This window comes from Girardinichthys multiradiatus, chromosome 11 (assembly GCF_021462225.1).
Source record: "Girardinichthys multiradiatus isolate DD_20200921_A chromosome 11, DD_fGirMul_XY1, whole genome shotgun sequence".
Lineage (NCBI taxonomy): Eukaryota > Metazoa > Chordata > Actinopteri > Cyprinodontiformes > Goodeidae > Girardinichthys > Girardinichthys multiradiatus.
Genome location: NC_061804.1, coordinates 1,851,884 through 1,873,879, shown reverse-complemented (window position 1 = coordinate 1,873,879; position 21,996 = coordinate 1,851,884). Strand labels below are relative to the sequence as shown.

At 41.6% G+C, this 21,996-nt stretch overlaps 2 protein-coding genes, 1 long non-coding RNA gene and 1 other non-coding gene across 4 annotated transcripts; 3 read left to right on the top strand and 1 right to left on the bottom strand.

Annotated features, from left to right (window-relative positions):
- Positions 1-744: 744 nt before the first annotated feature.
- On the bottom strand, positions 745-2,412 carry LOC124875903. Its single transcript, XR_007040167.1, has 2 exons — positions 2,189-2,412; positions 745-2,048 (listed from the first exon to the last, which is right to left on the bottom strand). It is a non-coding gene; the product is annotated as an uncharacterized LOC124875903 (long non-coding RNA).
- trnad-guc lies at positions 2,403-2,474 on the top strand. The gene has a single exon. It is a non-coding gene; the product is annotated as a tRNA-Asp (tRNA).
- Positions 2,475-3,821: 1,347 nt separating this feature from the next.
- On the top strand, positions 3,822-11,673 carry LOC124875902 (T-cell immunoglobulin and mucin domain-containing protein 4-like). Its single transcript, XM_047378320.1, has 7 exons — positions 3,822-4,035; positions 4,603-4,950; positions 6,054-6,134; positions 6,422-6,483; positions 7,640-7,733; positions 8,881-8,905; positions 10,347-11,673. Exons 1-7 carry the CDS (start codon positions 3,912-3,914, stop codon positions 10,477-10,479), a joined length of 867 nt encoding a protein of 288 aa, XP_047234276.1. The 5' UTR covers positions 3,822-3,911; the 3' UTR covers positions 10,480-11,673.
- A 4,619-nt stretch (positions 11,674-16,292) lies between these two features.
- On the top strand, positions 16,293-19,753 carry nhp2 (NHP2 ribonucleoprotein homolog (yeast)). The gene is made up of 4 exons (XM_047378434.1): positions 16,293-16,623; positions 16,747-16,816; positions 18,717-18,822; positions 19,303-19,753. The coding sequence occupies exons 1-4, from the start codon at positions 16,452-16,454 to the stop codon at positions 19,426-19,428; spliced, it is 474 nt and encodes a 157-aa protein (XP_047234390.1). The 5' UTR covers positions 16,293-16,451; the 3' UTR covers positions 19,429-19,753.
- The last annotated feature ends 2,243 nt before the right edge of the window (positions 19,754-21,996 follow it).

Here is a 21,996-nt window from a genome sequence, read left to right as displayed (position 1 = left end):
ATTTTAGGGGGGCTGAAGCCTGCCTAAAATATTCTCAAGCCCCCCTTAAATTATGTTTTATTTTTTATTTTTTTTACAAAAAACTGCCGACAAATTCAATATAATGTGGTCAGAATGTGAGTTTAAATAAATAATCATATAACCTGTGATTATTAACTCAACTATGATCATATATTTGTCAGTTTCCCTTGACTTCATAGTGTAAGGTCGTGATCCCATCAGTGCGTAGTTATCCAATCCATTCCACCTGTTCATAGAGTACGTCCACATCACCTGAAATCCAGTCCATGTTTTCCCTGTGACTTTCCTTCCGACTGGAGCAGCAGGTAGATTCAATGAGCAGCTCAGGAGAAGATTTAGCGAAGAATGGATGTAAGAAAGTTTTTTAAGAAGGTAATTATTAATCATCACTGCTGGTAGTAACAGTTAGTTAGCTCCAGCTATACTAACTATAACTATATTTCAATAATTGAGAGATATTTTTCAGGGTTTGAAATTACAACCATTTTAGTCACATATGGGCCCAAAATGTAATCTGTGCGACTTCAAAATATTTGACAGCAAACAATTATTGTGTTGTGAGTGAAAGTCATGGCATTAGCCTTTATGTTGATCAGTTATTCATTCAATTAATTGTGTTTCAATGTATCGTGAAGGGTCAGAGGGAGGAACAGATCAACAGGCAAGGTCAAGTCAGACAGAGCAAGGGGATAAAGAGTCCATGTATGAAGAGGCAGCAGAAGATTCATTTCAATTCAGTTTATTTATATAGCGCCAATTCACAACACATGTCGTCTCAAGGCTCTTTACAAAAGTCAGGTTCATACATTCCAATTAATTGTAACCATTGAACAAGATCAAGTTATTGCAGAGAGAGAAGGAAAACAAATAGACCAGGAGAGGGAAAATGATGAACCAGCAGAAGCTCACTCCAATACAGGGTTTGATTTAGGTGACAAAGACTCAGGGCCCAGACAGGTGAAGCTGAAGAGCTACCCACTCCATAGTTTTGGTACACAGAAGCGAGCATTTCACCACAACTGGTGAGAATATTCAGTCTACCAGAATACAGCTTTCTGCTTCCCATTTAGAGTGTTTGGCAAAAATCTCAAACATGATAGTTTGGTGAGTAGTGGTTCCAAGAAGTGGAAGAAAGCTTTAGTCATATTTGGCAAACATGAGATAGCACAAACACATAAGGACAGTGTTGTTGCATGGAAAAGCTACCAGGCAACTAGCATTCAGGGAAATGTTGCACAGATGATAGCATCTGCAAAGGCAAGTAAGATAATTGAGAGAAGAGAGTATCTCAGGCAAATTGTTGCAGTCACTTCTATGTTAGGGAGACAGGGACTTCCTTCTCGTGGCCATGATGAAGGTAGAGACAGCACAAACAGAGGGAATTGTCTTGCTTGGATGGAGCTTTTGAAGGAATTGAATCCTTTTCTTCAAAAACATCACCCTCCATCAAATGCTCAGTATATCTCAGCAACATCCCAGAATGACATGATTGACTGTTGTGCTCAGGAAGTTACTAGTGTCATTGTATCTGAAATGACAAAGTCCAAAATCTATGCCATCATGGCAGATGAGGCAAGGGATGAAAAATCAGAACAGTTAGCTGTTTGTGTCAGAGGCGGCAGTGAAGAAACGTTTCCTAGCACTTGCAGAGATAAAATCATTTGATGCCCAGTCCATCGCAAATGAGCTGCAGCAGCAGATTCAAAACAATGGTCTTGCAGTGCTTATGTGTGTAGCACAAACATATGATGGTGCAGCTGTCATGAGTGGGTCCACTGGAGGTGTACAAGCATATTTCAGAAGGCTCCACCCTGAAGCTATCTATGTGCTTGTTATGCTCATGAACTTATCCTGGTGTTGTGCCACACTTGCAAGGCCATCCCAGAAGCTGTGGAGCTTTTCATCTTGTTGGTGTTTGTACTCTTTCTTCAGCACCTCCCTGGTGAATCATCATAAGGTCATGGAGGCCCAGACAAGGCTTAGATTGACAAGGGTTGAGCTGGTACAACTTTCAAACACAATGATTACTGTGAAAATAACCACAAACAACTTTCTTTGTTTTTCTTGTCATGATCTGTTATCTTTTAAAATCAGTACACAGTTGCAAGGCAACAGTAACCTGTCATTTTACTAGTAGTAGCTTTTTTAATACATTGACATAACTTACCTACTGTCTTTCAACCACTTTGAAAAGTTTTTCTTCATCTCTAAGACGTCTTCTTCCTACTCCCTCCTCCGTTTGTTGTGTACCAAGTTTGACAATTCAGTGGTATGATCGACGATGGTGATGGGCGGTGTAACCGAAACAGAACAGCGCCGTGTCACATAGGCGTTGCTGTAATGGTTAAAAGAGGTACTGCACTGAAAACCATCCGTGCCAATCCTCGTTAGTATAGTGGTGAGTATCCCCGCCTGTCACGCGGGAGACCGGGGTTCGATTCCCCGACGGGGAGGCCAAACATTTTTATTTTTATTCCTAAAGAAACATTTAGAGATTAATCACCGGTCTTCCTGATCAAGTAACAACAACTGCCATCTTGGAAATAGCAGCTATTACCCAAATCAGTAAATGATTGTCCCCGTTTACTCTTGAAGACAGTTACATTTATGAGTCAGTATCAATTTCCTGTAAATATCTAGAACATTTCCTACTGATTGTGTCTCAGGTCAGAGTTTATTGTTCAACTCCTCAGTTTATACTCTTTCAAGTTGTTTAACATGCAGAATATTTGCTAAATTGGTACTAAAGAGATACCTTTTTCACAGTTTTTAAAAACAGTGAATTGGATGAAGACAAAACCACAAAGTGTTCATAAGTTATTCATACTCACATACTTCTATGCAGTGAATTGTATTATTGCACTGATGTAAAGGAATTGACCAAAAGTAAGAACAGGTGAGGTTACAATTGCCAACAAAGATTAGCCATTATGTCTGTACAACAGGACCTTGGCTTGAAGTATCTGTGGCGCCCCCCAGAGGACAAACAGATGGGTTTTTTATATGGTGAAGCAGCGAGAGTTGGAGATGTAATCAAAGTGAACTTATCATCTTTTTTAAAAGATATTTATATATATATATATATTAGATCATAAACTAGTCTGTTACAGTCAGTGCCTTGCCTGGTAATTTGCTAGATATGGCAGCCACTGCAGGAAGGAAAAGGAAAACTACAGATATTTTCTCTGTTGTTTCTTTATTTCTCTTCACAAAAGTCCAGGCAGCAGGTGTTTTCCACCGAGATGATTTCTGCTCCTGCTTGAAAGATTCTGAAGGGGAAAAATGATGTGAAACTCAAAGTCTGAGGGTCAGATACAGCATCAGAGCAGAAAGTCCAAAAATCCATGAACCCTCAAAAACAGACACGATAAGTGCCTTGTTGCTGAAAATCGCTATATAAATAAACTTGACTTGACTTGATGGCACTCGGACATAATTAAGTACGATGCAGAAGGTCCTGCAAACAGTTTCCTAATTTCTAAAAGGTGATGCATTACCCTCACTCACTGACTGGAGCTGCATTATCAGGAGCTTCCAAATGAAATCTGTTGTCTAATATTTTTTAAAGCATGAAAAAATAAAGATGCTGTTTTACTTCACATCCTAGTGATTCAGTGGATCTGAACCAAAACAAGGAAAATTAGCTCTGAAACAGTACTTGACTGTGAAAAGAGAACCTTGGTGAGTTTAAAGCTGTTTCTGTCTTCTAGGTATTTATTAATAGATTTCAGCAACATGAAGCATATCTGTGGTTTCAACAGAAACAGCCTCTGGTTTGGTTTCATTCTTCTGTTACCAGAAGCTCTGTAGGAGCAGAGACGCTGTTGAAGGCTTCCTCTTGTTCTTCCTCTCTGACCACGCTGAGGGTTTAGGTCTTGTCACGCCTCTTCATGAAGCAGTGTGTGTTTGCAGCTGTGATGACAGGCAGAGTTTCAGCCGCTGTGGGTGAAAGCCTGTTTCTGCGTGATAATTTGTTCATCATGAAGGTCCTGCTGCTTGTCACGCTCCTTACAGGTACTTTTTCTCTTCTGTTCTGCTCGGTGTTTTGTAGGCTAAAAGTAAAAATAACTTCTATTTTACACGACCTTTACAGACTCTGTTGCCAGGTTTAGTACTATTACAGTGCTGAGTATTTCCTCATGGTTTAATGAAACATTCTTGCAGGATTTTAAATGTTTTATAGGACTTTTATTTCTGATGTTTGAGGCTCCTTCATTGAACTTTGAGGTGGTTACAATGCAGGAATGCCAAGTTCTCAATCATGTGGCACGATGAGAAACATTTTCAGAACTGGAAATAAATGTCTGATCTGAAGCTCTGCCGATCACTGAGGTGTTCCAGTTGGAGTTACTGGTCCTTTGTTTGAGACTTCATAAACCCTAACAGTGACCATAAAATCACATTAAGCAATATAAATATAATAAACTGGCTTCTAGGTGGTAAAAATGAGGCCCAGATGGTGTTTTAGAGTGAGACATTAAACTGATTGCTGCAGAGGAAACACAGCAGGTTTGATTTTTATATTTTAGTTGCTGGAACTGAAATCTGTGACATCTAACTATGTATTTTCTGTGTTTTCAGTGTCAGGATGTGACAGCAGCAGAGCTGTTGGTCAAACGGGTCAGAGTGTGACTCTGACCTGTAAATATGATATAATAAAGAATAGAGCGGCGCATGTTTGCTGGGGTCGAGGACAGATACCGAGAAATCGCTGTGACAATCAGCTGATCTCTACAGATGGAGATAAAGTTATAGAAGAGACCAGAGTTTCCAGCAGGTATCAGCTACTGGGACAACTGGATAAAGGAGACGTTTCTCTGACTATCCTGAACCTCACAAAGGAAGATGCTGGAAAATATGGATGCAGAGTGGAGATACCTGGGTGGTTCAATGATGAAAAATATCAGTTTGACTTGTCTGTTGAGAGAGGTGAGAAAATACAGATCTTTATAGATTTTCATTTTCCAAACCAATGAAACAGTGGAAAAAACAGTCTCTCGATGTGAAAACTGATAGAGACAAACCCCAAGCGACTTGCAACTGTAATTGCAGCAAAGGGTGGAGCTACAAAGTATTAACGCAAGGGGGCCGTATAATATTGCACGCCTCACTTTTCAGTTTTTTATTTGTTAATAAAGTTTGACACATCCAATAAATTTCATTCCACTTCACGATTGTGTCCCACTTGTTGTTGATTCTTCACAAAACTTAGAATTTTATATCTTTGTGTTTGAAGCCTGAAATGTTGCAAGATGTTGAAAAGTTCAAGGGGGCGAATACTTTCGCAAGGCACTGTAAATGAAAGGAGTTGAAAGCATTTTTGTTAACGGAACGTTTAAATTTGAAAGAAAGTGACGTCAAAAAAGCTCGTAATTTAAAACCTAAAGTCAAAGAATTTACCACAGAAAAAAGTTTCTTTTTTTATTCACTTAACAATAAAATTTGATCAAAGAGGAGCAGGTAGAAGAAAAAAAACTGTAAAATACCTCAATATACAATCACTCAACTCTTTTCAAACCAATAAACCTTTAAAATATTCTTACTCAAAAAAACTCATCTCCATCAGTGACTGCCTGACCATTTAACATTATTAACATCAGTAATATCATTTAATCCATCCTAAACCACCCAGATTTCTGAAACACTGGGAAAAAAAAACATTTTAGACGTGGTTTTATTTCTTTCAGAGTAAATAATTTGGGTGTTCATTTCGCATCAACCTCAGGTCCAGTCAAGTCCAAAACTCCATTTCTTTCTCTTGTCCTTTCAGAGATTCAGATCTTCTCCTGTAAACTTTTAGAAAATGTCCTCAATCAGAAGTTCTCTAGACTTGATGAAGGATCTGAAGCATTTCTCTTTGCACTTTGGCTGCTTTTCCACTCACTTTAGTCTAGGACAGGATGTTTTTTATTAAAGTATCTTAACCCAGCCCCATTCAGGCAGAAAATGGCTCCTAAACCCAAGATGACCCAGTATTGTACTGACAACCTAATTCACTGATGACATAATAATGTTTCCTGGTCTGTGTTCAGCTCCAGCTGCAGCTCTGACCACATCAGATCCATCAGACACACAGACCTTCACAGAGAGTCCAGATCCTGCTCAGACTACAGGTACAAAAATACACGGGTCATTCACAGCTCAGAACTCAAGCAGAACCGATGAAGGTTCCTGACAGCAAACACCAGTAAAACCTGTTAATGAGAAAACATTCAGAGTTTTTACTGCATGACTCAGTCTGATGAAAAGTTGAAAAACTAAAAGCTTTGACAAGTTTTAAAGAGAAAGTTGATGCTGAGAAGCAAACATCAGATCATGTTTCTAGTTCTGCTCTTCATCTCTGTCACCATGCTGCTGATCCAGCTGTTCTAAATCCAACCACTTTCATTTCCTCATGCAGCAGATCTCATGACCACAGAGAACCTCCTGACTTCCTGCACTGACAGCAGCATCCCAGCTGAGGTGAGACAACCATGACGTTATCCTGTGAGACAGAACAGAAAGTAGAATCAAACAGGTTTAGTTGATGTTACTCTTCATCTGATCGATCTGCCACTTCTCATCACAGGTAAACCATGGATGTTAAAGGAGATAAATGTTCCACACATACAGTCAGAACATGTTTCAGACCCGTTCAGGGATCTGCTGCGTTAGACTGAAACAGTCTGCGTCCAAATAGAGTCAGGGTGTTTTCATCAAACCTGTTCCAGTTTAAAACCAGGGTTGTTTTTAGAGTCGGCTAAAAGAACAGGTTTGGTTTCTCTCAACCAGAGAGGCGGTCCAGAACCACATTGTTGTGTCAAAGAAATCTCTTCCAGTGAATCTAAACGGTCTGAACTAATACATCGCTTTTATTCAGTTTACTCTAGAACCTCCCTCAGAAACACTTTCATACATCGTTGCACATTTCTCACAACCTTTAGATTATAACACAGTTCTACCGACTGAACCCCAGTGGCTCATGTTTGTTTTCCAGAACCTCCAGATCTTCCCTCGGTTGTTCTCTGGGCCTCTGTAGAGGATCACAGCGCAGGGCGGCAGTTTATGTCCACAGATCTCTGGAAACAGACGTCTGAATATCACCAGTCTGATTTATAAACACTGTTGATTTTATGTAGAGACAGCTCTGCAGATAGGAGTCACCAACAACCAATCAAAATGCTGTGAGCTCCTTTAGCGTTCCTTTAAACCTGCTGCGTTAACGTCATACTTTCTTGCTGTTGGAAACGGGTTTTTGTAACTCCAGTGATCAGACCAGCCGTTCAGGATTTAACAAACAGTGTTTCTAAATCAGACGGCTCATATTAAAACATCTGTTAACACTGAGTTATCTGGGTTAAAACAACAGATCCACTAATAACTAATATGTGTGGCTGCATTAACCTGCATTAAAATGAAAATGTAATCATATTCATCATATTTTCCATCATATTCCTTGGGTTCATTCTGGTTCCAGGGACAGGATGTGTGGTCCGTTCTATAAATGCTCCAAGTTCAGTTTGTCAGGAGGGTTTATTTCCCAGAGGAGCTGCTGCTGGAGAACATCTGTCTGAACAATAACTGCATCACTTTCTGAACTTGACCTGAGCTGACCGATGCTTCATGCTTCTGTTTATAGCGTCAGCAGGAGAACAGCATGCTGACGGTGGTTCTGGTGGGTGTTCTGTTCCTGTTGGTGGTTCTGGCCACTGCAGCTGGACTCTTCATTATGGGTGAGTTTGCTCTGATTGATTTAGCAGCAGCCAAAGTTTCTGTCAAGGAAAAATGATGAATATTTGTGAAACTTTCAAATGGAAATGACTTGAAATGATTGATAATCAGTTTGGTTAAACTTCACACTCTGTAGCAGCTGAAGTGTGAATGAAGGTTCTGGTGAAACTTCACAGCAGAAGTAAGAACTCTAACAGCCACATGAAGATTCAGCCTCTCTAAGGTCAGAGGTTAGGTTTTGGAAAAGAAACGGATCATTTTTACTCACACAGAAGAAAATCTTCACTCATGTTTATATTTCTGAAATGGGTCAAATTTTAACAAGTAAACATTTACTGAACAGAGATGAAACCAACGTGGTCCAAATGTGGTTCATCCTCACTGCTTCAATATCATTTAAGAAGGAAACTAGCAGCCAGTTCCTAATCGATCAGTGAGTAACTCTATAACAGCTGGAGATTAATTGGTTTTCTGCTCTGGAGCATACAGCTGTGGCTGTTAACACAATGCCAGGGTGGAAAGACATCAGTAATGATCGCAGAGAAGCAACTGTTGCTGCCCATCAACATGGGAAGGGTCATAAGGTCATCTCCAAATTACCTGAGGTGCATCGTTTTACAGAGAGAAACTTTATTCCCAAGAGGAAAACATCTCAGACAGCAGCTGATCTTCCCAGGAGTAGACGTCCCAGCAGGTTCAGCCCAAGGTCAGAGCGTGAAGCTCAGAGAAATGAACAAAAAATCAAGAGTTCCCTCTCTGTACAGAGTCTTTACAGGCCTCAGTTAGCAGGTTAAAGGTCAAGACAGGACAGTTAAAAAAAGCATTGAACCGATGTGGTTGTTTGGAAGGCTTGAAGGAGAAAACCTCTTAAAACAAGATGGCAGCAGGACTCAGGCTAGCAAAGCTGCATCTGGATGAAGGACAAGAGTTCTGGGACAATGTTCTCTGGTCAGATGAGACCAAAGTGGAGATATTTGGTCAAACCGGACAGAACCATGTTTGGAGGAATCAAAAGACAGCAGATCAGCGCAACCACATCATATCAACCGTCAAACAGACCTGACAGAGGGTGTACTTACTTTTTACTTTGTGTTTGTGAATGAAACTGTTTTTTTTAATGTTCTCTCTGATGTTTTTGTGTCTTTACAGCCAGAAGATGGAGGCAGCTCAAACTGTGAGTGTCTTTGTTTCTTCATCTTTTTAAAAACTCTGTACAGTTTCTGGCATTAGGAGGTCGGTGGTTCGTTAAACCAGGCTGCAGACTCACTGCTGATCATTCATGACTCAGCTTCATCACAGTTTCTCCACCTGGAAACTGCTGGTTCATCTTCATCTGAGCGTCATCATCGCACACCTCAGTGGAGCCTCAGTGTGTTCAGAGTGAAACTCAGAGAATAGAGAAAATGCCTAAAACCACAAACCTCACAGCAGGTGTCAGTTCAGCTCAGCTGTGAGGCTCAGTTCTTCCTTTGAGAACAGGGTCACAGGGGCCCCGGGCCCCTCTGTCAAACAGACCTTCATCTGATCTGTGAAACTGTTCTGATCCAATGGTTCTGTCACAGGTTTTCTTTGGACCTTGGTTGTTTCCGGACCAAACTTTAACCCTTTAAGACCCTTTCTTAATGTGAGTTTAGCTCCTACAACCCAAATGAAGCAAACCAGTCCTACTTTGGCATGACTTGGACCTCTAGAAGGTGGCAAAGTGCCTCTAAGACCCTTCTGTGTTTAATATGCATCAGCAAGGATCACTGCTATACATACGACACATCGACTGTGTTTTAGTTTTTTTAGGGGATTAAACTATGACTCACTGTGTGGAAAATATAAAGAAGGAAATGTTGAATTGGGATTTTTTCAGGTTGTTTTACTAACTTGTTCAAATGTCTAAAATCAACTAAAACTCTGCAGCAGCAGCTTTATTATTCACACCCTTCAGTAACTTTTTACAAGAAACGGAAACCTCAGCGGTTTTCTGTCTGATCTCTAAACATGTCTGGACCTCAACGTTCAGCTGGTGCAGACATTTTTTAAATGTCACGTTTAAATGTTACAATGAGACCAGAAGCATCACGAGACCACGAGGAGGAGATGAGTTAACCACAGCTTCTCAACAAGCTGCAGCATCACTGCAGCATCCAGTCAAAGACAGAAAAGATGAGATGACCTTTAATGTGTCACTGAAGTTTTAACTGAAATCAGCCACAAAGTTACTTAGATCCTCTGAAGAAATGACACAATGAGTCTCAGATTTATGAAATGTTAAAGGAGCAGAGTATAGTTCTGTGTTTTCAGTCAGAAAATTTATAATTCTGTTATAAAAACACAAAAATGGTCAATTTCTCACAAGAAGGCCCGGTTTATCAGATTAAATGAAAACTTTTTAAGTTCATATCAGGTCCATCTCTGCAAACTAGAATATTTACTAGGTGTTCAGGAAGCCCAGGTAACCTAAAAATGTTCAAATTAATTTAGTTTTATCCAGAATTAGTTAAAACAGCAGCATTATTTGTCTCTAGATAAACTGATGAGGTCATTATCAGATGATGAGTTGGAGTTGTTTGCAGTAAATTCTGTTAAAACATATGAGTGACTGAGTGGTTCTGGTTCTGTCTCAGGCCTCAGCAGCAGCAGGTCCACTTCAACTCCACCTCCTCCACCCTGCAGCTGCACCATCGAGGCTCAGTGGTGGAGAACATCTATCAAATAGATGGAGGCGTCGAAGGAGGCGATTACGAGTTCTGCCCCTGAGCTCTGAGGCTCCGCCCCCTGCTTTAAGACTCCGCCCCACTCTCTGATGGAAACATGAAGCAGGACAGTTGAAGCAACTTCAGCTTCCCTCCTCATCCAGTCAGAGCTTCAGCTCTGCTGCTGCTGGGAGGTCAATGTTCTTACCAGAGGTTGGTGGACAGGTGCAGCTAAACTCAACGGGACAAAACACCCAGAACCGGCTTTTGTTTTTCTGAGGCTGAAGCTGGATTCACATTTACTTTTTGAATGTTCTGTAACGAGGATGAATGAATCATTCTCCGTCTGGAGGTCCAACCACACCATCAGTAGGACCCAACTGGACCCGACCCAGCCAGAACAACAGAGTGATGGAGCGACAGAGGAGCGTCAACTATCACTCATTCACACACATACTTTTCTTTTATTACATATTGTTTTATCGCTCAGACATGTGTCCTAAAATGAATATTGTATAGTTTGTATTTGTCTATTTGTTTAAATAAATATCACAGACTTTTAACTGAGAAAACATTCGCTGCAGGAAACTGTTTTAGGTTTTAAACAAATGCTGAGCGATGAGGGAGGGAACCACATTCATCCACAGTTTTCAGGACAAAGGAACCCAAAGATCTGCTAGAAACAGCAGCACAGAGGTCAGAATAAAAGGTTTTTCATTGTTGAGCAAAAGATTACAACTAAATGAGTCTCCCTTTGATGAACACAGCAGCAGTAAAGTTCAGGAGTCTTTCATCAGATTATCAGCTGAGCTTCAGCTCTCACAAAGCTGAGCAGTTTTAATGGCGATGAGCTGAAATCTCTCTTCAAGAACCACTTTGTACCAAAAGGCCCGTTTACTTACTAAGTGTTCCCAGAACCAGAACCAACCCAGGTGAGGCAGCATTTAGGCTCTCTGCTCCTCAGCTCTGGAACAAACTGCCTGAAAACCTGAGATGAGCAGAAACTGTTGGATCCTTTAAATCCGGACTGAAAACATTTGAGTTTGCTGCAGCTTTTGATCAAAATGAACTTTGAACCTGTTTGAACAAACGAGCCTGAAGACAGTCAGATAAAAATGAGCCTTTAATATCTGAGTGTTAACATCTGTTCCTTACATGTTTTTACGCTCATGATTTGTTGTCTGTTTCCTTGGTTTTCCTGTAAAGCACCATGGATGTCTATGAATGATGCTGTAGAAATAAACCTGCCTTGCCTACAGACATTTATTCATATTATCATTTTAGGCAAACGATACATAGAATATATTTAATATATTTCTCCCCCTGGTTTCCTACTTACTACTACTTATTAAATATCTATAATTACATTTAAGATATAAATAAAATCTCTTGTACTGCTTAAAATGACTTTTTGTCCTCATTAGTGTTTAAAGTTGATCCATCAGAAGTGAAGCCAGATAATGAAAATTGTGACACGTTTCCATTTCTGCCACATGTTTTTGGCGTGTTCTGGTCTTCACTCCAAAACCATTCAGTGGTTCCTTAGTGAATCTTTTGCAGTTAGATGAATCCATTGATTTATCTCCTGTTACCTAGACCACAAAGATGAGCAGTCCAAGCAGAACATGGAGCAGGTCCAGTTTGGTCCAGATCCACCAATGGTGTTTGATGGGATGGTCAAAGTGAATTTTGGTTCTGCTGGTGACAGTAATGCTCGTGGATTGTTGCACAAACTGGTCCCACAGCAGCTCGGTCCACTGGTGACAGGCTCAGTAGCTGACCCAGACTCACAAAAGCTCTGCATGTGTTAGGAGCGGTGCGGCCCAGAGCCTGAGTTCTACTAGTTCTGAATATCTGTGGGTATCACCATAGCTGTTCTGTTATAGAATCAACCAGTAACCCAGAAATCCACTGGGATGGACGTCGGCGCAGAAGCATCACTCTTGGTGCTTTGTAGCGGTTTAAAGTTCAGGTTTGTCTAGAATCTGCGACTTGAAACCAGAACCAAGTTTATCCTCACTTCTTCTGTGGTACTAGAAGTACAAACCAGGAGCTGCTGATCAGATGCTCTGATTATCCGACCATCAGCAGTGGGATGAAGAGGTTTTGGCAGTTTTCTGTTGTGGACCAGATACACAGATTAACACAATGCCAAGCTGGTACGCTATCAGCAATGACCCTAAAGAAGCTGCTGCCAATCAGTCTGGGAAAGATTAGGATGGTGTTGCCATTATTGTACAGAGAAACTCACACGCTACAGGCCAGGACACATTGTTCCACTGATCTGTGTCTTCTCAGTTTTGGGTTATGGACCCAAATCAGTGGGGACACCATGAGCAGTCCACAACTGCTCAGGTGTTCTGAAACCTATCAGAACCAGTTTGAACTACAGTTGGACCATGGGCCTGCAGCTTCCCCTTCATTAGATCACCTTTAGTATCTCCTGACCCCCACAGACCACAAACATTTTACAGAAATGTCGCTTTGAATATGTTCTGACCCAGCTGATTAACCAACGCAGTTCGGTTCTGGTTAAAGCTCCATTCTCCAGACTGATGTTTTTTCCTGCCTCCAAAAGCAGAATGTCCCTCTGCTGCTTTGGTTACTATTGATTAACTAGTTTTAATGTTGCTGCCCTGATCTTCTCCTTATCTTCTCCTGATTGTCTGCTGATCTGGTCCAGTTTCCTTCCTGTGGCCCAGACCTTCTGTGGTTCTGTAAACTGTTCTGGATCAGACAACCTCTGACAGTCTCTTGTTTTGTTCCCAGGCGGTTTTGTCCTCTGGTGCTGTCCCTGCTTCTTCTGTCAACCCACCATGGTGTGGTCAGTGTCTGTGGCTCCCCCTGCTGGACGCTTTTGGCTGTGTCCATCAGGGTGTCCATGCGTCACCGCTACGGGATCAAAGTAAGGACAGAAAGCTGTCCCATTGGGATCAGACTGCAGCAGGAAACAGCTGATTTAATTTGTGACAAACAGAGAAAACCAGCTGGTGGTCTGAGTAGAACATCTTCAACCTTTGATCAGGTTCTGTTCATGATGCACTCAGATCAAATATTTTACTGCTGTTTACTTGTTTTAGGTACGACTAGAGTTTGTAGAAATGCGTTAAATCCCTAAAAATCTTAAATAATTACATAAATGACTCGGCAAATAAAACAAATAAATACTAAATCATAACTATAACCTAATCTTGCAAATGTTGCACGCAGATATTCTAGCTTTCATTTGTATTAATATTTTACCTGCCTATTTATTAGGAAAAGTCATCTTTTATTCAGTTAAATATTTGTTATTATCATTGTTGTTATTGCTCGTAGATATGGTTAGAACCTCTGTGTGGGTTGGTTTGGCTGTGGTTCTGGTTAGAACCTCTGTGTGTTTTGGGATCAGGGCAGTTTGTGCTCCATCTTCTGTCTTCCGTGCGTTTGGTGTCAGATGTCACATTAATTTAAGGTCCTTCTGGTTTTTACACTACAGGTCCTTCTCAAAATATTAGCATATTGTGATAAAGTTCATTATTTTTCCATAATGTCATGATGAAAATTTAACATTCATATATTTTAGATTCATTGCACACTAACTGAAATATTTCAGGTCTTTTATTGTCTTAATACGGATGATTGTGGCATACAGCTCATGAAAACCCAAAATTCCTATCTCACAAAATTAGCATATTTCATCCGACCAATAAAAGAAAAGTGTTTTTAATACAAAATCGTCAACCTTCAAATAATCATGTACAGTTATGCACTCAATACTTGGTCGGGAATCCTTTTGCAGAAATGACTGCTTCAATGCGGCGTGGCATGGAGGCAATCAGCCTGTGGTACTGCTGAGGTCTTATGGAGGCCCAGGATGCTTCGATAGCGGCCTTTAGCTCATCCAGAGTGTTGGGTCTTGAGTCTCTCAACGTTCTCTTCACAATATCCCACAGATTCTCTATGGGGTTCAGGTCAGGAGAGTTGGCAGGCCAATTCAGCACAGTGATACCATGGTCAGTAAACCATTTACCAGTGGTTTTGGCACTGTGAGCAGGTGCCAGGTCGTGCTGAAAAATGAAATCTTCATCTCCATAAAGCTTTTCAGCAGATGGAAGCATGAAGTGCTCCAAAATCTCCTGATAGCTAGCTGCATTGACCCTGCCCTTGATAAAACACAGTGGACCAACACCAGCAGCTGACACGGCACCCCAGACCATCACTGACTGTGGGTTCTTGACACTGGACTTCTGGCATTTTGGCATTTCCTTCTCCCCAGTCTTCCTCCAGACTCTGGCACCTTGATTTCCGAATGACATGCAGAATTTGCTTTCATCCGAAAAAAGTACTTTGGACCACTGAGCAACAGTCCAGTGCTGCTTCTCTGTAGCCCAGGTCAGGCGCTTCTGCCGCTGTTTCTGGTTCAAAAGTGGCTTGACCTGGGGAATGCGGCACCTGTAGCCCATTTCCTGCACACGCCTGTACACGGTGGCTCTGGATGTTTCTACTCCAGACTCAGTCCACTGCTTCCGCAGGTCCCCCAAGGTCTGGAATCGGCCCTTCTCCACAATCTTCCTCAGGGTCCGGTCACCTCTTCTCGTTGTGCAGCGTTTTCTGCCACACTTTTTCCTTCCCACAGACTTCCCACTGAGGTGCCTTGATACAGCACTCTGGGAACAGCCTATTCGTTCAGAAATGTCTTTCTGTGTTTTACCCTCTTGCTTGAGGGTGTCAATAGTGGCCTTCTGGACAGCAGTCAGGTCGACAGTCTTACCCATGATTGGGGTTTTGAGTGATGAACCAGGCTGGGAGTTTTAAAGGCCTCAGGAATCTTTTGCAGGTGTTTAGAGTTAACTCGTTGATTCAGATGATTAGGTTCATAGCTCGTTTAGAGACCCTTTTAATGATATGCTAATTTTGTGAGATAGGAATTGTGGGTTTTCATGAGCTGTATGCCAAAATCATCCGTATTAAGACAATAAAAGACCTGAAATATTTCAGTTAGTGTGCAATGAATCTAAAATATATGAATGTTAAATTTTCATCATGACATTATGGAAAATAATGAACTTTATCACAATATGCTAATATTTTGAGAAGGACCTGTATGTGTATTTAAATATTTATTCAATTTGTTCCTCAGGTTTTATTCATTTTACGTGGTTTCTGATTTTATTTCAAATATTTACACAGACAGTGTAAAGTCACTTGTAAAGTTACTTATGTATATATGTTTATATTTAAAGTATATTTTCCAGCCAACTTTGATTCTCTAAAGCTTTATATAAATGGCTTAAGATTACACATTATCTTTATTATGGACGCTCTAATTTATCATAGCATTTTACAACTGTTCCTGTGTTTGGGCTTGTACTCATTATTTGTGTCAAGTTGAAAATATGTCAAACAAGCATGAAACGCAGTCAAAAGCTGCTGAAAGGTGATGATGTTTGGAAACTCAGGTACCTGTGCAGAAGATCATGTCTACGCAAGATAAAAATAAAACCAACAAAATAAAGAACAATATTTTACTGCAGAAATTTAGATAGACACCACATTCGGTCTGACTAAAAGGACTCTAACAGCAGGTGCTAAATTAATAAAACATAATATAATATAATATAATTGCCTTGCAGCAATAAGGTCCTGGGTTCGATTCCTGGCCTTGGGTCTTTCTGCATGGAGTTTGCATGTCCTCCCCGTGCATGCGTGGGTTCTCACCGGGTACTCCGGCTTCCTCCCACAGTCCAAAGACATGCCTGTTAGGTTAATTGGTAGCAACTGGCGACCTGTCCAGGGTGAACCCTGCCTCTCGCCTGTAGACTGCTGGAGATAAGCGCCAGCACCACCCTCGACCCACTATGGAATAAGCGGTAGAAACATAATATGCTTTTCCTTTTCGGGTCGCCGGTGGCGCTGTTCTCCTGCTGTTTTGAACTCCGAGCAGAAGAAGAAGAAGCTCAACCACGTGTGTCTGCCTGGTGGAGCGGTTCCTGTGAATGTTGTGAATAACTGAGATCAGAAAGCAGGCATCAGATCATAAGTTATCGATCAAAAATGACTAAAGTGAAGAAGGAGAAGGTTTCTGCGGATGGAGAAGAACCAGCAGCGGTGGAGGCTGGAGGAACCGAGCGGAGCTACACCGAACTGATCGCTCACCTCAACGCCATTGCTCAGCCGCTGGCCTCCAGGAAGCTCAGCAAGAAGCTCTACAAGTGCGTGAAAAAAGGTAGAAACGCCGAGAGAAGCCCACTGTGAAAGTTCTGCTGCCAGGAGGAGATTCGGTTCTGTAGATCATAGCGTCCAAGTTATGTGGTGCCGGAAGTTACAGTTAACGTTTGTGTGTTTGTAGCTGCCAAAGTGAAGAACATCCGGCGGGGGGTCAAAGAGGTTCAGAAGTTCATCAACAAAGGAGAGAAAGGGTGAGTTGGAGATCATCTGAACCAGATCATGTCTGGAGATGTTGGCTTCCTGAGGAGAACCAGGTCATGTATGTGATGAAGAGGAGAACCAGGTCATGTATGTGATGAAGAGGAGAACCAGGTCATGTATGTGATGAAGAGGAGAACCAGGTCATGTATGTGATGAAGAGGAGAACCAGGTCATGTATGTGATGAAGAGGAGAACCAGGTCATGTATGTGATGAAGAGGAGAACCAGGTCATGTATGTGATGAAGAGGAGAACCAGGTCATGTATGTGATGAAGAGGAGAACCAGGTCATGTATGTGATGAAGAGGAGAACCAGGTCATGTATGTGATGAAGAGGCGAACCAGGTCATGTATGTGATGAAGAGGCGAACCAGGTCATGTATGTGATGAAGAGGAGAACCAGGTCATGTATGTGATGAAGAGGAGAACCAGGTCATGTATGTGATGAAGAGGAGAACCAGGTCATGTATGTGATGAAGAGGAGAACCAGGTCATGTATGTGATGAAGAGGAGAACCAGGTCATGTATGTGATGAAGAGGAGAACCAGGTCATGTATGTGATGAAGAGGCAGCCACAGCGTGTCAACATGCTGACCTGATCTACAGAGCTGAGAAAAAGTATTCGCCCCCTTAAAGATTGCTTCTGTTTGTGCTTGTTGATCCCACAGGAATGTTTCAGAACAGGGAACAGAACCCGGGTTAAACCAAGGTTCTGTTGTCAAATAGTTTCATTTATTGAGGGAACCAGCCTGGGCCTGTCCGAGAAAGTAATCCCACCCTCCTTGTTAAATTATGGACACATTGACAACATGAAGTTTAACATAAAGTATTTCAGGAACGGGTGAAAAAGTAAAATCATTGACAGGGAGAGCCAGAACCAATCAACGGAGGGAGGAGTGGAGAACCTTCCCAGCAGAGGCCGACCTACCAAAATTACAACATCTAAAGCTCTGCTGGCCTCACTGCCTCAGTTAAGGTCAGAGGTCATGATTCAACAATGAGAGAGAGAGACAGGGCGAATATGGTCTACATGGGAGAGTTCCAAGGCCAGAACCACTGCTGACCCAAAAGAAAACGTTTACCAGAAAACATCTCGATGATCCCCAAGGCTTCTGGGAAAATATTCTATGGACTGATGAGACAAAAGTGGACATTTTTGAAAGGTGTGTCCTCCATTTTATCTGGTGTAGAACATCATACCTACAGTCAAACACGGTGGTGGTAGTATGATGCTCTGGTGCTGCCTCAGGACCTGGACGACTTGCCGTAATTCATGGAACCAGCTGTAAACCCCAAAGGACGATGTCCAACCATCAGGTTTAAGTCCATTCACTCTTGGGTTCTACTGAAGGACAACGATCCAAAGCACAGCAGCAGGTCCGACTCTGAATAGCTAAAAGTAATAACACATTAAGGCTTTAGAATGGCCTAGTCAAAGTCCAAACGTAAAAAACACCCTAAACCCACCAGGATCTATATCGTCCACAGAAACAGTTTGTAATGGAAGATGTGTTGGGTGTGTTTAATTCTCCAGGATGGAGCAGAACCAGACCTGCTCATAGAAACAGAACAAAGATCCATTCATTTAAAACAGATGAAGTTGATATTTAAGTCGACTTTGATCGTTAACAGATTAAACTTGAATGAAGAGGAAAGCTAATCTGGTTACTTTCCTACCGATGTTTTATTTCCAGCTCTGTTTGGGTCGTCGGTCTCGGTTCTTTACCTCCACCTTTATGTTTGTGGACTTTGATCAACGATTTAAACATTTTTCTACATTTCTTTCAAATTGTATTTATAGATCGAAATATTATTCATCCTAGTTTCAGATGATGGTATAATTTCCCATCATGCTCAGAGCTACAGAGGTAACGCTGTTTTTCCATCTGCAGCATCGTGGTTCTGGCCGGAGACACGCTGCCCATTGACGTGTACTGCCACCTGCCCGTCATGTGTGAGGACCGGAACCTGCCGTACGCCTACATCCCGTCTAAAGTGGTGAGTGTGAAACCCAACAGCTGGTGCTGAACGACCCGTGGAGCTCAGGCTGCTGTCACATCCCAGTTTCTTTCCCCACCTGCTGACCTTTATTCTGAAATCCATGTCTAGTTTGAGTCTGAAATGCATGTATAGATTTATTGGGATTTCCGACTCATTTTGAAATATTTTGCTTGATGTATTTTGAAATGTATATCTTTATCTTTGGCTTTTACTGTGAAAGTTCAGAAATTGTCATATTTCAAAATTGGTGAATTGTACTGACGTGTGTTTGTTTTAGTTAAAAGATGAAACTCTAGTGACAAGAGTCTCACATTGAAATTTGTTTTATTTGTGACTTTTATTTTGAAATGGATGTGATTAGTTTTATTTGCTGCTCTTATCGTGAAATGTTGACATTTTTATTAAGCTCATTTGGTTTTTATGTTTTATTTTGAAATGCTGCTGATTTCTGACTCTTATTTTGAAATGCCTCTGCAGGATCTGGGCTCGTCTGCTGGCTCCAAACGGCCGACCTGCGTGATCCTGATCAAACCCCATGAGGACTACCAGGACGCCTACAACGAATGTTTGGACGAGGTGTCCAACCTGCCCAAACTGCTGTGAGACGCAGCCAATCAGGATGCAGCTCTGACCTTTGATTTTAGGGGCCGTCCGCCCTTTTTCTCCCAGAATCCTCCTGTTTCTCTGCAGCGCTAACAGTTTCCACCTGTTCCCAGTTTTTGTGCTAAGCTAAGTTAATGATGGAGAGGGACATGTTTGGACTTGATGGATGCTGCCCCCTGCTGGACACAGGAAACGATGGTGCCGTTTGGTGCTGGTTGTTGATCCGGGAACGGCCACAGCTCCGATGGACTTCGTTTTGGGTTTTTTTCAGATGTTTGAGCAACATTTAAAATCTTTTTGTATTTTATTAAAACCTTTAAACAGATTTGAGTGTCAGAAGTCATTTGTTTGAATAAAGCTGCTCCTCAACTCTGCAGAAAGCTGCTCTTTCTGGTTTCTCTTGTGCAAAAGTCGTCATCCTCCCTGACTTTCTTTAAATATGCTTATGGAAACAGGAAATGGTTTCAGAGATTAGTAGTAGAGGAGTAAATTGTTTTCATTTTATTCGTTGTTGCAGTTGGGAAAACAGGTTCTCCAGAAATACGACTAAAGTCAAAACGAGATGGAAGTATTTCCTTCTTTCTTCAGCCTGAACCCTCTCTCCTGTACCTGATCAGTTGTCTCCAGGAACAGATCTCCAGGCTTGTTGAAGGAGTCAAATTTAGTAACAGTTTGTCCCTTTTCTGAAGAAAACTTTCCTGTCAGTGTTTGAGAATGCAGCTCAGGTTCAGGTCTTGGATTCTTTAGATTTCTGTTTTTAGATCTGATGTTTCTTCTTTTGTCTAATTTTGTCCTCTAAGTTGTCTGATTTTAACCTTTTCTTTAACAAACATTCAGCAGAACCAATAACATGCAGCTTGGTGATGTGTTTACAGACTGAAAACAGTGGGAGTTTTTAGTTTTCATGCATGTAAAGAATAAGAGAAAAATCTGTTATTTCAATATTTGACCACAGCAGGCGAGGAGTTGACTGGTATCAGTCGGGGTGACTGATTGGTGCCACTCAGTTGGTTGTTTCTAATAAAAGTTTTCAGACTGTGTTTCTCTTCGATTCAGGAAAGAAAAATGATCCTCGCTGCCTGGTGTGAAGCAGCAGTCCTCTGTGTTAATGAGGCAAAGCCATTTTAATACTAAACTTTGGAGGAACTTCTGACCTAGAACTTACCGTGTTCATCATCAGCGTTGAGGACTCAAACTTCTACTGGTCTGATAACAGAGATTTAGCTCCAGACTGGGTTCAGGTGGTTCTGAAAACAAAATGTCTTCTGATCAGAAGATATGAAGATAAATAACTTAATCTAGACCTCAGGGAGGAGATGTTTCAAGCAGTGGAGCCTGAAGTTCATTCTGGTTCCTACAGGAACTGACTGAGGTGGATGAAGATCAAAAAACAGATCAAAGCTATCAGACAGACATGTTGGATCTTTGCTCAGAAACACGGTTCTGAAGAAATAAATGCTGGAAACTTCAGCTGCAGTTGTGCTGTTTGGCCACACGGGGTCAGCAGATCTCAGGACCGTAAACAGCGCTGTGACGTCATTTAATAACTGCCACTAAAGTAAATCAAATCTTCATGTTTCTGAGATTTTATGTGGTTCATCGTTAAAAAACACGTTTTCCTTCTGATTTTATTCTCTCCTTCAGAACCTTTCATTTCAATCCATTCATCAAAGTGGATCAGAACAAACTGATTATTATTATTATTATTCCAATGATTTTGGATAAAAAATGTTAGCTTTTCTGTTTTAGGGCAGCAGATGTTCGTGCTGGACACTAATGACACTGTTCAAAATGCTGAAGGTCACAGAGTGATGGAGGTGATGCTCTTCTCGTTCCAACAAACTCCAATATAAAATGATCAGAACCTGCTGGAGTTCAGCTCTGTTGCAGGAGCCTGGAGGAACCTTCATGCCTCTAGTTGCAGGCATGAAGGTTCCTCCAGAACCTGCTGAAGTTCAGCTCTGTTGCAGGAGCCTGGAGGAACCTTCATGCCTCTAGTTGCAGACTCTGACTCTGTGGTGTAAACTCCTCACTGAGTTAACTGAGTCTTCTCTCAGTAACAACGTCCGCACTGAGGAGTCCTGTGGTTGGTCCAGACTGAAGTGGATGAAGATCAGGAAGCAGATCAAAGCTGACAGGAAATGTGGTCATGGGGTTCTGGATGGACCATTTTTCAAACCACTGGACCATCCTGCTGCTTCAGTTCAGTTCATTTTGTTTAAAAAGCTCCAGTTTACATTGAGTTTAATCTGGGGGCAGCTTAAAATAAAACAGGTCCAAATCATTTCTGCCTATACAGCATAAACAATAAGTTAAGTTCTTAGAAACCCGACCTGATGACCCGGAAACTGTAAAGCATCTGTGAAACAAATCTTAATTCAGATATCTTCCAGCTTTGTGTGGTTCATTAAAGGGTTTCATGGATCGAAGCGGTTCTAGAAGATCGTTCTGATCTTCAAGCAGCTGGTAAGATCAAAGACGGAATGGTCCAATGACCAAGACCTGGTCCAAGGTCTGGTTCCTATCTCCGGCCGTCAAAGGCAGGGTAAACACTGGAAGGTCGCCAGT

What these genes read in the sequence shown, in the direction of transcription:
- LOC124875902 (XM_047378320.1), top strand. Translation starts at nt 3,912, where the DNA reads ATGAAGCAGTGTGTGTTTGCAGCTGTGATGACAGGCAGAGTTTCAGCC. An exon ending in TGACTTGTCTGTTGAGAGAG is followed by an intron (nt 4,951 to 6,053) that starts GTGAGAAAATAC and finishes GTCTGTGTTCAG; the next exon opens with CTCCAGCTGCAGCTCTGACC. An exon ending in AGATCCTGCTCAGACTACAG is followed by an intron (nt 6,135 to 6,421) that starts GTACAAAAATAC and finishes TTCCTCATGCAG; the next exon opens with CAGATCTCATGACCACAGAG.
- nhp2 (XM_047378434.1), top strand. Translation starts at nt 16,452, where the DNA reads ATGACTAAAGTGAAGAAGGAGAAGGTTTCTGCGGATGGAGAAGAACCA. An exon ending in CTACAAGTGCGTGAAAAAAG is followed by an intron (nt 16,624 to 16,746) that starts GTAGAAACGCCG and finishes GTGTGTTTGTAG; the next exon opens with CTGCCAAAGTGAAGAACATC. An exon ending in ATCAACAAAGGAGAGAAAGG is followed by an intron (nt 16,817 to 18,716) that starts GTGAGTTGGAGA and finishes TTCCATCTGCAG; the next exon opens with CATCGTGGTTCTGGCCGGAG.